This window comes from Ictidomys tridecemlineatus, chromosome 8 (assembly GCF_052094955.1).
Source record: "Ictidomys tridecemlineatus isolate mIctTri1 chromosome 8, mIctTri1.hap1, whole genome shotgun sequence".
Lineage (NCBI taxonomy): Eukaryota > Metazoa > Chordata > Mammalia > Rodentia > Sciuridae > Ictidomys > Ictidomys tridecemlineatus.
The window spans coordinates 7,555,271-7,573,390 of record NC_135484.1 but is presented as its reverse complement, the minus strand read 5'-3'; the positions used below and the strand labels follow the sequence as shown (position 1 = coordinate 7,573,390).

Genomic DNA, 18,120 nt, shown 5'->3' with positions numbered 1-18,120 from the left:
GTAGGAAGGACCAGAGGCAGACTAGCTTGGAAAGCCCAAGCACAGGGGCCGTGGGAGGCACGGTAGTGAAGACGGGAGGCCCCAGAGCAGCTGGGGGAGTCAGGGGTGGGATTGGGGTCCCCGCCCAGGGCTTCCCACATGGGTGACAAACGCCTTCTATTTCTATGCCTTCTGTTTCTCTGTCTGTGAAGTGAGGGGTTTGGTTTGACCCGTGGCCCACAGACTTTCTTGTTTTCCTTCAAGAGGGAGACTGGCTCCTCTTTGGATGGGAGTCAGGCCATCTCTCCTCCTAGGACCCACTTGAGCTTCCAGACACTGCCACCCCGTGGGCCTGGGAGCACCAGGCCCGTAAAGCAGGTGCAGTGCGGATGTGGAGCCGGGTGCTGGGTGGCAGCAGCTCCAAGCCGGGCCTTGGTATTGCCCGTAGTTTTCCCTGCTGAATGGGGGCAACCTTGCCTTCCCTGCCAGCCTCCCTGGCTGGGGGCAAGGGACAGTGGGGGGAGGACAGTGGCCTTGAGCCTGCCATGGTCCTCTGATGCTCCACCGGCTTCTTCCTCCCCAGCAGGTGCCCCCCCGTGAGCAGGAGGAGAGGAGATGAGACCCTCCCGGGTGCCCCAGCCCTGCCTTCCAAGGGCGATGTCGGCCGCTCCACTCCTCTGGCACTCTGCTCCCAGCTGAGGCTCCGGTCACTGTGTTACTGACCAGGTCAGGGGCGGCGGGGACTGTTAGGATGAGCTGACCTCACACCACACACTGTCCCTGCCAGATAAATACACATCGCTGCAAATACAATTGCTGTATTTTCAAAAAACCGGTGCGTGTCTGGGCAGAGCCCGGATAGAACTGGATGGGCGTGGAGTCAGGAGGTCACCCTGATGACCTGCTGCAGTGCCAGTGCTTCTGCTCATCCTCACTGCTTTCTGAGCGCTCACTCGGTGGTCTTTGTTGGTTGTTGGGGAGTTGAAAGTGAAAACCTCTGAGCCAGGTGGTATTGTCAGCTGACAGCAATTACTCTCCTACCCCCCTAAGCCCTCCCTACCTCCACCCACAGAGACCAGTAACTCAGAGATGACCAAAGAGCCCCGAGGAGGACAGGGTCAGGGGTGGCGAGCACGCTGGGCCCGCTGGGTTCCAGGCCCCTCTCCTCAGAGGCTAAAAGTCAGTTTGGCTGGGAAAGACGGCGGAAAGTGAATTCTTAGCGATGTGCTCATTTAAATAAAACCCATCCAAGGCTTTCTTACATGCTGGAGCCCTAGATTTATTTAATATACAACCCCTGGGAATTTTTAAAGCATTGGAGTTGGATAAGCAGTCGGCAGGAGAAGCCGACGTGCTCTGCCCAGCCGTCCATTTCCCCTGGAACCTCACCCACCGAGCAGTCTCCCCGGCGCCCTCCCGTCTCCCTGCCCCTCACCCACCGTGCAGTCTCCCCGGGTGCCCTCCCGTCTCCCTGCCCCTGCCCGTGCTCTTCTCTTTCCTTCAGTGCTTTTCCCCCCTCCCTCAGCTAACAGTCTCCTACTGATCCCTCAAGACCTGGCCCCATAATCCCCTGAAGGCCCTGAGATGCACCTTCCTTCCATGTCTGTGTGCGCGCCCACCCTTGGCCCAGGTCTCCCTCATTCCACCTGCCCTTTTTTTTTTTTTTTTAACCTTTTGAATTTATTTATTTATTTCTTCTGCATTACAATTCTTAATACACCATTATACCATAATTTATCAAATCTCTGTTTGTATATAAGGTATGTTGACACCAAATTCACATCTTCATACATGTATTTTGTATAATGATGAGGGTCTCCTTTCACCATCCATGCTCTTCCCCTCTCCTTCCCTTTCCCTCCCACCCCTATTCCCTATCTAGAGGTAGTCTTCCTCCCTTGCTCTCCCTCCCAACCCCACTGTGAGTCACCCCCCTTATATCAGAGCCACCTGCCTTTTTAATGTGGCCACTAGAAAAAGTTCAGTTACCCGTGTGGCTCATGCTCCATTTCTAGTGGACAGAGCTGATTAGACTTTTTTGAATATTCCAGATTATTCTTTTCCTCTCCCCCGTCTCTCAAACATCAGCAGCCGCAGAACACCCAGCTCTGAGGCATGCGCCATCAACTCCCCGCCCCCCAGCCGTCTTGCCATGGCACCTGCAGACCTCCGAGTGGCTCTCCCAGGTCCTTGCGAGCTCAGCACTGGGCTCACAGCGTGCTTCCCTACAGGAGGCCTGTGCTCCAGCACTGTTTCTCAGTGATCTCGTCGTCTATGTTGGTAGCTCTGGCTGCAGGTCCTGACCCCACCTGATCTCGTCCTGCACTCTCCCTCAGCCTTTCCTGGGCGGGTTGTGCCCTGCACTTGTTCACACCAAGAACCCCGGAACGATGCCACCCGGCTCAGTTACACCCCCCTCCTACTGCCCCTCCAGTGCCCGTGGTGCCCCTCCTCCACATCCCTGGACAGCTGGGATCTACCTCTGATGCTCTCGCTGCTGTCTGCTGTCATCTTCCTCTTGGTCTCACTTTTCTCCTTACCCTGTTGGCTTTCCCAGCTCACGGTCATAGCCATCGCTTGCCCTGCACTTCAATTCCACGGGCCCTGCTCTCGGTTGTACCAATCTGTATTTCCAACCTTGGGTAGATCCTGGTCCATCCTGGCACCTGGACAACGGGGCCGTAGCCGGGCGCAGCACACCCGAGCTGGATTATCGTCCTTCAAACTCCTGAGCGCGGGCTGCTGGACTCCGAGGCCTGCCTGCCGTCCTGCTGTTTGTCTGTTCCTGGTCTTTTCTTCCACTTGATCACGTCACTCTCACCCTCTCTTCTTAAACCTTGAATCTCTCCTCACCCTTAGCTGATGACCTTGACCTTAGTTTGCTGAGAACAGAGATCCTGTGTCTCCAGGGAGAACATCTAACTTCTTTCTACCCCTTCTGCAATCACAGCTACCCACCAGGCTGCATCTGGGCCACAGCTCTGCTCTGTGTCACCACGAATTAATGGGGCTCCTCATCCAGCGCAGGCCAGCGATCCCCAAGCTCTAGACTCGCACGTTCCTGAAGCATCAATTGCTTCCTTCTGGGTGATTCCTCTCAGCTTATCAAATCCCCCTCCCTCCCCAGCCCCGGGAGGCTTGTCCATACCCTGTCTCCACTGACGCGTTCTCTCTAAATCCACTCCAGCCAGGGCCGCTTTCCCCTCTCTGCCAGAGCGGCTTCCATCAGGGTCAGAAACGACTCCGCCCCCATGGCCCAGTTCCGCTTCTCACCTCACTTGAGCTTCCAGTAGGATCCGCTGAAGCTTCCGTTGATTCCACTCCCTTTGCCTTCCTGGAGCGCTTGGCTGCCCCCTGGATGCCCCTCTCGGTTTCCATCGCTTCTTCCTTCTCCTCTCCTCTAAACTTTGAAACCTGCCAAGATTCAGCCCTTAGACCTCTTGCCCTTTTCAGTGACTGGCGTTTTGCAGGTATACCCATCCGACCTCAGGATTCCAAGTCCCGCCTGTTTGCACACAGCACCCACATTTAGATCCCTGCATACAAGTGTCCCCAGCTCCTGGTACTCCACCGGATGTCCCCACTGGCGGTCTCCTGGGCTCTCAAGCTCCAGAAGTCTCCACCTTGCTCCACTGCTGTCTGGTCCATTCAACAAATGGCTGGACACTTATCCTCTCTTTCTACCAGAACATACATCGTGTCCACATGCAAATCCAGTTGTATCCAGGCTCCATCCAGGTATTGCTGTCTCTCTATGGTCTAGTCCATGTCACTGTCCTCTCTGTCTGGGCTGATGCAAAAGCCCCAATTTGGCCTCTCTCTTCCTGCTGTGCAGCCCTTGGAGTCTAATCTGAACATAGAGGCTGTTGACTCTTGAGTCCTATTAGTCACTCCTCTCAGAACCTTCTGGTGGCTTCTAATTTCACTGGGAGTGAGAGGAAATCCTTGCAATAGTCTATGCACTATGCTGGATCTGGCCCCGACACCTGTCTGTCCTGCCTGACTGCCGGATTCTGCCCCTGCTCATGCTGTTTGGGCCATACTGGTCTTCTTCCTGTTCTTTACAAACATCCAGCTCATTCCTGCGTCCGGGCCTTTGTTCTTGCTGATCCTTCTGCCTAGAAAGGTCTTCCCTAGTATCTGCAGGGCTGGATAGCTACCTCCTTCTTGTCTTTGCCCAAGAGTGACCTTATGAGGGGCATCTTTCCCATCACTCCAGGCAAAATAGAAACCCCAGCCTGCCCTTCTCCAGCTCAGCTCTGCTTTCCGCCACAGCACCTGTTATGCTCGGACATCAACTTGTTGACGTTGTGGTTGATCTTTGGCTATCGACAGCCTTACCACTGGAATTTAAACTCCAAGAGGCTGGTGTGTGTTCTGTTCCCTGCACTGCTGTGTCCCGGTGCCTAGAACAGCACCTGGCACTGAGTTCTTGTTTGATGGGTGAACTTGAGGAGCACAGTTGCAAACTTCTAACTTCATGGTAGAGTGAGTTCCGGTCCTTGTGCTGGGTTCCTGAAGTTATGGGGGGTCTTTGACTTCTAATTATGAAGGAGAACCTGCCCCACTGGAAGGAATCTCCTGAATCCCACCTGCAGGGCAGAGGGACGCGTGAGGGGGGAGGTGCAGTCGGGACAGGGTCCCCTGGGCTTCCGGACCACACCACTGGGCGGCAAGCACCCAGCTCACCAACTGGAACTTGGCCCTGAGCCACAGGCAGATGGTAACCCAGGATGAGGGGCGACCGGGGATCGGAAACATCACCACATCAGTTCCTTCTCTTGACGAACATCTCATCTTATCGGCATTAGAGAGCCACACAGTCCATTGAGCTTTTTAAAAGTAACCTGGAGGTCAGGATTCACAGCAGAAATCTCCCTTTTATTTCAATGCACCACTTTTCACTGTTTGTTTATCTGGCTTGTTCACAGACCGTCACCTGAAGCGTCCCGCCGAGGTCTCCTCATGGATGGGTCCAACGTGACCCCCACGGTCGCGGAAGCGTCCCTGAACGCCTCGGGCAGCGGGAACGCCTCCGTGGGGAGTCCGCGTCCGCACATCCCCGTGGTGCACTGGGTCATCATGGGCATCTCCCCGCTGGGGCTGGTGGGAAATGGAATTCTCCTCTCATTCCTCTGCTTCCGGATGAGGAGAAGCCCCTTCACGGTCTACATCACCCACCTGTCCATTGCGGACATCTCCCTGCTCTTCTGTATTTTCATCCTGTCCATCGACTACGCTTTAGACTATGAGCTCTCTTCTGGCCACTACTACACGATCGTCACGTTATCGGTGACTTTCCTGTTTGGCTACAACACGGGCCTCTATCTGCTGACGGCCATCAGTGTGGAGAGGTGCCTGTCGGTCCTCTACCCCATCTGGTACCGATGCCACCGTCCCAAGCACCAGTCGGCACTGGTCTGTGCCCTCCTGTGGGCGCTTTCTTGCTTGGTGACCACCATGGAATATGTCATGTGCATCGACAGCGAAGAGGGTCACTCCCGAAGTGACTGCAGGGCGGTCATCGTCTTCATAGCCGTTCTGAGCTTCTTGGTCTTCATTCCCCTCATGCTGGTGTCCAGCACCATCTTGGTGGTGAAGATCCGAAAGAACGCGTGGACGTCCCACTCCTCGAAGCTGTACGTGGTCATCATGGTCACCATCATCATATTCCTCATCTTCGCCGTGCCCATGAGAGTCCTCTACCTGCTGTACTATGAGTACTGGTCCACGTTCGGGAACCTGCACAACCTCTCTCTGCTCTTCTCCACCATCAACAGTAGCGCCAACCCTTTCATTTACTTCTTTGTGGGCAGCAGCAAGAAGAAGCGGTTCAAGGAGTCCTTAAAAGTGGTTCTGACCAGGGCTTTCAAAGACGAAATGCAGCCTCGGCGCCAGGAGGGCAATGGCCACACCATCTCCATCGAGACGGTCGTCTGAGGCCTGCGGAGGACGGGAGTGTGGACAGAGGTGGTGGAGCACAGGTGACTGACTTCAGCGTGTTTAAACTCCTGGTCCCAGAAGGACGCCCTTTTCCTACGCATAAGACGCCGACAGCCGTGAGAGTCGGCTCTTGTCCTGTCTCCGCTGGAAAAGTCCCCGTCAGGCCTCTGTCACTTCTGTACTTAACAGTCCCCTCTGTGCTCTTGCTGGCTCTTCTGGTGGCGTTTTATTGTAATTCACAAAAGCTACTCCACAGCTGTGACCAGGAGAGGGACCACCACAAAGTGTGCAGCGTGCAGGGAAGAACCAGGGCTTGGCCTGACTCTGCCGCCTGCACCCATGGCACCAGGCGGGTGCTCTGACCTGCCTGCGCCTCCCTCCCTCCCTCCCTCACTTAGGAGATAATCACAGAGGCTGTCTGGACTCCCAGGTCGCTGTGAGGGTGAGGTGGAGGTTATGTCCAGACCTGGCACGAGGTCAGATGTTCAATAAACACCCTCCTCACGCCTTCAAGTGGGAGACAAAGCGCTCACTTCTGCCTGGTAAAGGGCACGCGCACAGCTCTACCTTGCCCAGATATTGTCACATCTTTTAAAATGTTGGGTGTAGTTGGGCGAAGGCCCTTTGGCTCACAGTGTGACAGCTTCTCATGGCGTGGCACCTTAGGAGCTTGGTGTCAGCTGTGAAGACAGGCACTTGCCCGCCCGGGGGGAGTTCCCTGCGGCCTCCTTTCCCGGGGCGAATCCCTGGCTGCCGTGACTCGGGGCTGGCACGTCGACTTCCTCAGAGGCAAGCTCACGAGGCCGGCTGTGTTCTGAAGACCCCCACTCCAGGGGGGTGATGGTAGCCACAAGTCCTCACCTCAGCCTCGGCAGGTCTCTGCAGCTCGATGCCTCTCTTCTCGAGGCATTTCGTCCGTCCTTCCTGGAAGGAGGCCCAGCCGCAGGGCTGTTGGGGAGGCAGCCTCACCCGGAGGGATCTGGAGGTTCTTCCTCAAGACAGACCTTTGCACGGCTCCTCCAGCATCTCTACTCAGCTCGGGCCCAGGGCAGGCTCTGCCTCCTGCCTGCCCAGAGTTGCTGTCCCCAGGCAGCTGGCCCCGCGTGTTAGTGGGAAACTGGCCTTGGCTAGGACTGCGGGCACGGCTATATCTCCCCTTGGAAATGGCCATGCCTCGTGTGAATCTTCATGTGACAAAATGTTCAAGTCCACCAGAAGCCCACTAATATTTGTGTTAGATCTTTGTCCTTCAAAGGGCCAGAGAACCAGTGAGGAGATGATGGCTCTCTCCTGCTGCCTGTTCCTCTCCGTCCCTGTCCTCAGAAACAACCGTCACCCTGACGCGCGGGGACAGCTTTGCTGGGGGAGATGTGTGAGTCTCTCCCACCGAGCTGGGACCTCGCTGCCAGCCAAGCTGGGTGCGGGAGGCTTTTCGGTGGGTGACGACACGTGACTCAGAAAGCAGGCAGCTTGCTGTCAGGAGCCCAGATGGGGCCTGGAGCAGCGACATTTAGAACCATCTTGTTTTTGGTAGAAAACAGAGCCTCTTCCCTGGGAAAGAACAGGATCTGGGGATCAGAGCGGTTTCCCTCTCTTTCCCGGCATCTCCCCGGTGCTGAGTGCTGGGCTCTGGGCTAGAGACGGGGGTCGACCTCATCCCGGGCCCAGGGGGCTGTGCTCCTCGGATTTTTTTTTGTTGTGAAAAGTACCTGAGGCAATGGACTTACAGGGGGAAAGACGCACCTTGGTTCGTGGGTTAGAGGTTTCAGTCCACAGTGCTTGGCCCCCGTCCTTTGGACTGGGGTGGCCCAGGGCATCATGGCCGGAGTGCATGGTGGAGGAGGCCTGTTCATCTCAGGGCAGCTGGAAACAAAGAGGGAGGGGAAGGGGCTGGGGCTCCAGGAGCCTGCCAGGGACATGCCCCCCGTGACCTAACTTCCTCTCATAAGCGCCACCACCTAGAGGTGCCACCACCACCCCAGAGTGCCACAGAATGGCCACCGAGTCTGGGACACACTTTTAAACCATACCATGGATCTCTGTCTCCAAGAGGAACCCAAGACTGTTCAAGACAAGGGGTTCTAGATTTCTGCCCAAGGAAAATACGGTGAACAAACTGAAGCCTCCATCTATTGCTTTCTTGCAAATAAAGTGGGGAAGTTTATTCAATTGTGAACATGAAGACTGTTGTGAACTTCTTAAGGGTGATGTCTTACAAAGAAGTAGGATTTGGCGCCTGGTTGTGTTGTAAAACAAATCCCTCTCGCTCTTCACCCCAACCCATCCCCTAAATATCCTTATTTAACTAAAACTACAATAAGATTCAAGAAAACTTGCAAATACAGAGAGAAGCCTAGATAATTCATACCCTTTGGGCATTTAGACAATTAGCTTCAGACATTGTAGGTTACTAGGTGCCATTTCTGAGAATTTTGGGGAGTGGGGGAGATTTTTCAGAGGTGACACCTGTCCCTAACCAAGGGAGAAGGATGGCAGCATTCATGCCCCAAGTGACTTGCAAAACCCCAAAATGTGAACAAGGCAAAGACAGGCAGGCAGAAGGCCGAGAGCGCCCCCCACCCAGCTGCAGCTCCAAGCCGCACGCAGACACCGTGTGGAGATGCCGGGAGCAGCGGGGGTGAGGGGCAACAAGGAGCCAGATGTCTTAGGTTTTCATTTTTATTTTGGTTACGGTCCTCAAGCCTGCTGGGCCAGGGTCCACCATCGAGTCCCACCCCCAGCCAAGTCGCAGCTTTCGTAGTAAAAAATGAATGTCCCCCTGAAGTGATCCCTGGGTTCTTGAAGGCGGGCGGGATCTGAAGACAGGTAAGACGGAGGGTGGCAAGCGCACGGCAAATCCGCTCTCTGTGCCCTCTGCCGAGTGGCTGGTCCTGGATATGCGTGCTGTCCTGGCCACCTCTGCCTCATCTCTCTCTGTTGGGGCTGTCCCTGACCTTCTGCCACTGCACTCCTCATGTCCTTGGGAACAGAGCTCCCAGGCTGTCTTCCGCCCCACTCTCTGGCCCTCTCCCAGCTGGTCATTCCTTATCTCCAGGAGAGTCCTCCACTGGTGCCCACCTCCGGTCAGCTCAGGCTCCGGTCTCGCCCTCTGCAGCTGGTCCTGACCTCCTGGCCTCGCCCACTCCACCTTCTACTCCTGCTGCCTGGGGTCCCTCCACACTGAGTCTCTGCCTCATTCCTCTCCCTCCCACTCAGCGCTCCCTGTCCCTGTCCCTGTCCCTGTCACTCCCTCACTCTGCTCCTCAATTCCCTGCACCCTGCCCCATGTCCTGCACCCTGCCCCATGTCCTGCACCCTGCCCCATGTCCTGCACCCTGCCCCATGTCCTGCACCCTGCCCCATGTCCTGCACCCTGCCCGTTGACTCAGCTCCAAGCCAGGCTGCCTCCTGGGGTGAGGAAGTCCCAGGGCCCATCAGAGCTGGGCTCCTACAGACCTGGGTCCTCACGGGGGGCTGCTCCTCCCAACTCCCTCCTCCTCAACCTCTGCATCCGGAGCCTCCCCTCAGGGGGACGGATCCCTGTCACCTGCTCCTCATAACCTGTGTCACAGACTACTGAAAAGAAAGGCCACAGGCAGTGGCCTCAGACCCTCCCCACATTGGCCGTGACCTCAGTCTCACGTTCCGCTGTCTGAAGACTTTCCTTCCTGCCCCACCTGCCTCCCCGGCAAGAATGCTCCTGAATTACCACCAAGGCTTTTTTTTTTTTTTCAATAATTCAAACTGAAGTCCTCGCGGCGGTCCCCACATTTCCCCGCGTGCTGGCCCCCGTCTGAGTCTTGGGTGCCCCCGCACTGGCCCTTTGCTCTCTCCTGCAGCCCCTGATTTCTTTGCCAATCTTCAGAGATGCCAAGATGCTGCTGCTTCTGGGCGCTGTGCATCGACGTTTCCTCCCACCCAGAAAACTGTGCCCAGGCTCTGCTCACTTCCCCTCCCTCAGCGTCTGGCCACGTGTCACCTCAGTGGGGCTCTCCCCGGCCGTCCCACAGCAGGCTCCCCCTCTGTCCTTCCCTCAGCACCCCCCCCAGCCTTCCCCTGGAAGCCAAGCTTCTTCCTGAGTCAGGGACTCAGCTCTCCGCCGCAGCCCTGCACCTGCCGTGGGCTGCGCTCCTGACTTGCGGTGGGATTGAATCCACTGCTCCTCTCTCTGGGGTGCTTCTCTTCCACATTTGAACAGGTTCTAACAGTTCCCATCTTAAATAATCAAAAGACAAAGCCATTCCCTGCTCCTACCACCCTATCCCTCTTTCATCCCATCTTTCTCTTCCCTTCTAGATGACCTACTGGAAAGGTTCCTCCTTGCTCACCTTCCTTACTTTATCACACTTCACACTTCACGTCCCAGCTTCCAAACTGCCACCTGACTGTCACAGTGAACTTGGCCCAGCAGGGAAATGAGTGGCTTTTACACCTGCCATATCTAATGTTGTCTTAGTATGCGTCACATTGCTATCACAGAGCACCTGAGTCTGGGTAATTTATGAAGGAAAGAAGTTTATTTGAGGTCATGTTCTTGGAGGTGAGGAAGTCCCAGGTCAGGTTGCTACATCTAGTGAGAACCTCCTGGGTTTTCCAAACAAGGCAGAAAAGTGGAAGGGCAGGCAGGCACCTGCAGAAGAGACTGAGCATGAAGGTCGGCCCACTTGCAGGAGAATAAACCCACTCCCACGAGGAAGAGCTAATCCCTCCTAATGACTTAGTCACCTCTTCCAGGCCTGGCCTCCCAACACCACCCCCATGGAACCAGATCACAACATGGTTTGGGAGGGGACAGTCCACTTTCAAACCATTATTTTCCTTAGCCTATCGTAGCATTTGACAGATGACCACACTGTTGAACACATGGCTTCTCTTGGGTTCTAGTTTGCTACTTTTCTTCTAGCTCTCATTTTGAATCCTACCCTACTGATCTGGAATCTCCCCTTCTCTTCCATGGCTCTCGTCCTGCTCCTCCCTCCACCTGCCATGTCCTCCATGATTTGCTCGCTGGCCTCTGCCCTTCTTCTGAACACAGACTCAATGACCCTCAAATCCATGTTTCCTGGGCAGAACTCTCTGCTGGGCTCCAGTTGTGTGTGTCCAACCACCGAATGGACATCTCCCCTGCTGCCCTGCGAGTGCTTCAGATACAACCTGTCTGTCCCCCACCACGGTGCCATGTTCCTTCCTCAGTAAACAGCACGGGTCACTCTGTCACCAAAGCAGGACTCTGTCCTTGGCATAGACTGTTCCCCTTTCCCCCTTCTTTTTAATTTACATCCAGCAAGCTCTGTTCACTCAATGACACCCAGGTCAAGCATCAGTGACTCAGAAGAGCCTTCTAGAAGCGGAGTTCCTCGTCAACCACCGTGGACCTTCCTTCCCAGACCTTCCACATCTCTTCCCCTTCCTCTCCCAGCTGATGACTTGTTCCCTTTACACAAGGGAATCAGAAGCAGATGGAAGAACTTTCCACAGGTCCCCACTGCCACGTGACCAGCTGCATCTCTCTGCAGAGGGGAGCTCGCACGCTGAGGGGGGGGAGCCCGCACGTTCCTGGCTGGGTACCCCCCCACACACACTGACTTCCTGGCAGCACTCTTCCCTCTCCATCCTGCACCCTCAACTTTAGTCCAGGCCTGGAAGGCCAGGGTTTTGGGGAAGCAGGGTGGCTGGGACTACCTTCTCCCGGCTACACGAAAGTGAAGAATGAAATCCACCCACACAACGGGGAGGGCAAATGTTTTCCCTGTAAACTGTAACTAAAAGATCAGAGCAGAACAATTGTAGAGGCTGAAAAGTTTGTTTAAGGGCTCAGGGCTTCAGAGGTCTCAATCCATAGACAGCAGGCTCCAGGTGAGGCAGGACGTGATGGCGCAAGAGAGTGGCAGAGGGAAGCAGCTCATAGGATGCTCGGGAAGCAGAGAGGGGTCTCCAACCTCCAGATACAAAACATTCCCCAAAGCCGTGTCCCCAGTTCCCACCTCCTCCAGCCGCACCCCACCTGCCTCCAGTGACCACTCAGGTAATCCCTGATTAGGTTAAGGCTCTGATCTGATCGTTTCTCCTCCAAACCTTGCAGTGTCTCACACCTGAGCTTCTGGGGACCCCACTTCTAAACCACAAGCGCAAAGCAAGAGGAGTCATTGAGTAATGGGAAGGAAGCAGAGCTCCCAGAGAGGAGGACTCCCAGGAGAGGGTACCAGAGCGTGGCTGCGGGCTAGGGTTTCTCTGGACCTACAGGGAGCTAGCCCCTGCCCGGTCCTGGGCAAGGCGTTCGGTGTCCACAAGCTCTTCATGTTGTCTTTGGTTCCATCAGGTCACCGCGCCTTTTTGGGTGGGAGTCTGGGTACCAGGCAGTAGGCTATCAGTTTGTCCTTTTTTCTTTTTCTCTGTTTACACAGCAGTTGTCCTGATCTCGATGAGGCCTGGCTGTGTCTTTGGTTCTCAGCCCCGCGACACGGTTCTCCCGCTTGTCCACGTTGACCCTGTCACCTGCCTCAAATGTACCAGTTGTCTCTCTGTAGACAACATTGTTGGCACTGACGTGAGCAACTGCAGAGCCACGGCTATCCTATGCCATTCTTCCCATTCTCTGTGCCCAACAGTCCCCAGTGCCCAGCCGGCATGGGGACAGACTGGTCAGTTGCCTTCATGGAGTTGTTTAAAGGACACCTGGAAATAACTTTCCCATGCTCACATGTGAACAGACGACCAGCGTAACTCCACCTCACCTCCAAACCCAAGAATGGGATCAGAATTGTAATGGGTTGCATCCTGCGTTGGTATAACATGTCAAAGCATACCCCACTGTCATGTTTATTTTAAAAAAACACACCTGGAAGGTGCCTTATGGGATCCCTACAATTTTATAATGAGGAAAATCATTTCTTTAGGTTGGATTTTGTGTTTTTAACTCAACCCTTCTAAAATTATAAGCATTCCTTGACTTCTAATGGGGCTACATCTGATGATCCCATTGTAAATCGAAACTATCCTGAGTCAAAACTGCATTTACTCCACCCAAATTCTGAGCATCACAGCCTGGAGTCTCAGTCATTGCCCTTGTGGTCTCGTGGCTGACTGGGAGCCGTGGCTCTCTGCCACTGTCCAGCATCTTGAGAGAGGGTGGGTCTGCATGTCACCAGCCTGGGGAAGGATCCAAATTCAAAATTCCAAGGACAGTTTGTCCTGAAGGAGAGCGGGTACAGTCGAGAAGGGAGCCATCGCGAGCCAAGGGCTGCCTGTGTAAGCCGTCCCTGGGAAGGGCCCCACGCCAAGCTGTCCAGTCCTAGGACGCTCATGGAAGGCGCAGCGAAAGACTGGACACCCAGGTTTTCAGGCACTGAGTCAGGGGTGAGGAGGGCGGTGGGAGTGAAGAAAGGAGGAGGGGAGCAGGTCCCTTGGTCCCACAACTGGAGGCTTCTTTTTAACACTTGGCTCCTTAGCATTTCACGGTTGTGTGGGGAACACAATCTCCTGGTAGGAAAGCTTTTGTTAATGAAGGCTCCGCTGAGGACAGGCTGCCCTCGTGCTTGGCGCTGGAGTCTCTTTCTCTGCCTCATCAGTGTTGCTGTGGGTGCGCGTTGTGACTCTTGTTGTGACTCTTGCAGCGGGTCAAAAGGTCACACTGGCAATCCTGCAAAACAGCTGGGATCCTGTGAGCTAGGCTTCTCATTCGGTGTCTCTTGCAGTTGAAAGTCACGGTCAGATATGGCTTGGGGTTTCAGCCACCTGAAGGCTGGACTATGCAGGACATCCTGGATGGCACACTCTCATGGCTGGTCCTTGGCTGTGGATGTGGCCAAAGAGGTTCACCAGAGTTTCTACCAAGTCCCTTAATGTGGCCTGAGCTTCTTGTGTGTGTGTGTGTGTGTGTGTGTGTGTGTGTGTGTGTGTGTGTGCGCGCGCGCGCGTATGTGTGTGTTGGAGGTGTGGTATCAGGGATTGAACTCGGGGGCCACCCAGCCACTGAGCCACATCCCCAGCCCTATTTTGTATTTTATTTAGAGACAGGGTCTCACTGAGTTGCTTAATGCCTCACTATTGCTGAGGCTGGCTTTGAGCTTGAGATCCTCCTGCCTCAGCCGCCTCAGCTTCTGGGATTATAGATGTGCCCCACTGCGTCTGGCTCGCCTGAGCTTCTTACAACACAGTGACTATGTTCTGAGATGTAGCGTCCAGAGAAAGAGCCTCCCCAGGAGGCCAAAATCAACCACTGAGTTCTCATTGGCTGAAAATAATGAGCACATGGTGGAAATCATGATAAATTTCCATAAAGTCAAAATTTTTTAAAAAATTGAACTTCACTTTTCTAGGATTTACTATGAAATTTTACCTATTATTTTAATAAGCTTTGTTTAAACAAACTTTTACTAAAACCATCCAAACCCAAATTAGAGACGTTACCCTATAAGAGACAAACAATTCAATTGCTCAGAGGCAAGAGTTAGGCACAAAGAAGCAATCTTTTCCGGAAGAGTCAAACTTTCATGATGCAGCTCCTAAAAACATGCCCTTCTCCTATGTAGGACATGCCTTAGTTTCTGATTGGTGAGTTTTGAGTGACGCGGGTAGACACAGCCTTAGCAAAGGAAGCCGGTTGGGTTTGGGGTGTGTCTGTTTTGCACTGTTGATCACACAGGTGGGAAGTGCTTCAATGATGCCCCCCTCCTCCAGGCTCTCACGCCTTGATTCTGTACATCTCGAGTTTTTCTAGGATAAGCCATCTTAACAGATCGGGCACATCCTGCTGAACCAGGGCAGTCCCTGGGTTCAGCATTTCGCAAAGCCGTCTGAGTGAGGTCTTTGGCACCTTTATGAGGTCTTTAGATTTTCTAGGTGCCCAGGTGCTCCTGCAGGGAAGCCTGTGGCCCACACTCCCTTCCTGGTACTTTTTTCTGGTACTTTTCAGCCAACACCAGACGCAGAGACCTTCCAGGAGGAGCAGAGGGAAGAATACTTGCTTCAAGTGAGAAGACAGGACTAGAAGCCCGACTCTCCGCTAGCAGCTGTGCAAAAGCCAACACGTTAGTCCCTGTGAGCTTTAGTTACTTTATCTGCCTGACTGGCGACTTAGTGGGAGTCCCTCCAAATCAGATCCTTGGCCGGGGACTTGAAGCCAGTAACTTGCTGAGGAGTCACGGGGAGGTCAACAGGGAGTGGGAGTCCAGAGGGGGCAGGAGAAAGCCTTCAGGGCTGTGGACAGGGGTGGCAGGGGCTCAGGACAGAGAGGACCCACCTCAGAGCTGCCTTCCTGGAGAGACAAAAGGGACATGACACTGACCCCCGGGCTCTTGGCCCTCATTGAAAGAGGTCATTTGTCAATATGCACCCAGCTTTTCTGCACCTTCCTGTGCTCAACACCTTGAGGCAGAGAGAGCCGGGATGGGGGAGAGGGGGCAGGTGCAGCGTCTGCCTGCAGGTGACCCCAGAGGTGCCTGCAGGGCTGACCAACAGCATCTGCTATAATCAGGTAAAATCCCCTATCCCATAAAGTAGATGTGCCAAGTAAGCAAAATGATACATGTGGAAACTGTAACCTGCAAGAGTTGGCTCTTCCAAGGGCTGGGGATGCAGCTCAGTGGTGGCATATATGCAAGGCTCTGGGTATGAGTCCCAGCACCACCAAAGAAAGAAACATTAGCTCTTCCCTGGGGACATTATGCAAAGTGAAATACACAAGCACCAAAGGACAGCTGCTGTCTGATTCCACTTGTGGGAGGTCCTTAGAGCAGAGGCGAAAGATGAAGGGTGGGGGTTGGTGGGGAGGGAAGGAGTTAGTGGTCAGTGGTACCAAGTTTCAGTCTAGGAAGACGAAAGGTTCTCAGGATCCATCACACAGCAGTGTGCACGCAGGGAGCACAATTGTTCTGAACATTTAAGATCATCAAGGCAGTCAAGTGTATGTTATGCATATTTCACTACAGCAAAAATATACTCTGGAAAACTAATTTTAGCTTGCAGACTATTTTTGTGAGCTTTTCACTGCTGTGACCAAAAGACCTGACAAGAACAATTTTAGAGGAGAAAAAGTTTATTTTGAGGCTCACCATTTCAGAGGTCCTCAGTCCATAGATAGCTGACTCCATTCCCCAGGCTCAAGGTGGAGCAGGACATCATGGTGGAAGAGTGAGGCAGGGAAAAGTGGCTTAGGACATGGTGGGGGGCGGTGGGGGGAGAGAGAGAGAGAGCGCTCTGCTTCATAAGGACTAAATGTACACCCCAAAGGCAGGCCCCGGTGGACCTGTCTTTCCTCCAGCCACACCCCCCCCACTTACCCACCCAGTTATTTCCTATCAGGAGGATGAATGCACTGATTAGGTTAAACCTCTCATCACCCAGTCATTCCATCTCTAAAATTTCTTGCATTATCTCACATATGAGCTTTGCAGGACACCTCGTATCTAAACCATGATGCAGGCTGTACAAAAATGTGTGGTGGCCCGGTTTGGCAGTGGCTGTACCCCTGACCCAGAGTGTTTTGGGGGATCCCCTTTCTGGAACTCTCTTTCTTGTGGTCATAACATATTCATTTGATAATTTTGACCTCAGAAGTGGCAAATCTTCATTGTTTCCTGGTGGATTTAACTTTGTTACAGGACCAACAGACATCCTGTCTCAAACCTGGTGGATGAGATTGATGTAAAGTTGACAAATTTGGTTGTTGGTAAATCACAAGGTGATATAGAAAATAAGAGAGAGATTTTCTGTGGAAGGTAATTTAGCTATAAATGTAACTCCAGTTATATGTTCAGGGACCATTTTAATCACTCATACCAAACTATATTATTTGCATTGACGGAGAATTATTAGAATTTTTTCCGGAGATCAGAAATGAAATATTCATGCATAAAAATTTTTTGTTGGGTTCTCAGAAGGATGAAGATCTCACATATGGCTTCTGGGTACAGTGTGAATGAAATCTAGTTGCTAACAAATTCAAAACCAGAAAATTCCTAATATTGAGTTTATTAGCACTTGCAAGCTCTGTGCTAAACAAGGAACATAAGCCTTGTCCCAAGTTGCGGGATAAATATTTCAGCAGTGCAGTTGCAAAGGTCATTGTCACACTGTTATCACACTGATATATTGATGTGTGCTTTGGATCAAAGTGTACCTTTTAGAATGATTTTCTCTTAGGCAAATTTAGAAAGCTAAAAACATTTCTTAAAACACATAAAATGGTCTAATGGCCCAACGAAACATCATTAAAAGCCTTCAGGCCCCTTAGCGAAAGTTGAACTGAGCTACCTAGTGCTTCCTGTCTTTCTTCCAAGAAAAGATAAAATCTATGAGAGGTGATTTTCCTTTCTGCATCTGGCTGAGACAAGCACTCACTACCCTAGGGAGTATATGACAGTGCTCATTGTATTTTTGGAGGACTTAGCACCTCAAATTCTTGCCTTTTATTTCTACAGACCAGGATCGAGGGCGTTTCCTGGTCAGATTCCAGGTTTGAAGGCTCTTCTGTGAGGCAGAAGAGTCAGTGTGATTTTTGCATGGTCAAGGTTGGGACATCAGCCTGTGGCCCCTCTCCATATTCCACATCCTGCCATTTTCTCTGGGACTGTACTTCAGTAAGGGGGAGGACAGCTGCTGGGCACCCTGTCCACAGTGACCCATACAGTATCATCACTCTCAGGCTGCCTCTGCTTGCCTTGACCTTTCTTAGAGATCTTATGCCCAACTGCTGTGGTCTGAACAGTCCTGCCCAATAAACCCTCAGTGTGGTGGTCTTGGGGGTTAGGTCCTTAGGTCATGTGGTCAGAGCCAGCATGAACAGGATTAGTGCTCCTTTAAAAGAAGCCCCAGAGAGCCTGCTCCCCTCCACCATGTGCTGACCCAACCAGAAGGCACGTCTGGGAACCAGGAAGTGGCCCTCCCCAGACAGAGAGAGAGAGCTCTGCCACGCTTTGATCTTGGTTCCGGCCGGCCTCCAGAACCGTTGTCCCCAGTCCCCCAGTCTACAGGAATTTGTTACGGCAGCCGAACGGACCAGGGCACCAACTTCCGGCCCTTCCCCTGCTGTGGTAAAGGGGGGTGGGCGGAGGCGAGAGAGGCGAGCACCCCTCGGCCCTCGCGCATCCCCTCCTCGCCCAGTGACGGCAGCATGGGGGACGGAACAGAATGGTGACTCTGGGGAAGTGGCCTGCGAGACTCGATGAACCTGTGCCCTCTCTCAGATGACCCTGGTGA

The 18,120-nt window shown here is 53.4% G+C and overlaps 1 protein-coding gene across 2 annotated transcripts in view; it reads left to right on the top strand.

Annotated features, from left to right (window-relative positions):
- Mas1 (MAS1 proto-oncogene, G protein-coupled receptor) overlaps positions 1 to 8,098 on the top strand; it is a 32,516-nt gene extending 24,418 nt beyond the window's left edge. For both annotated transcript variants that reach the window (XM_078018797.1, XM_040283515.2), the window contains exon 2: positions 4,911 to 8,098. In XM_078018797.1, the coding sequence (XP_077874923.1) occupies positions 4,945 to 5,919 (975 nt within the window). In that variant the 5' untranslated portion in view covers positions 4,911 to 4,944 and the 3' untranslated portion in view covers positions 5,920 to 8,098. The remainder of the gene's footprint in view (positions 1 to 4,910) is intronic.
- The last annotated feature ends 10,022 nt before the right edge of the window (positions 8,099 to 18,120 follow it).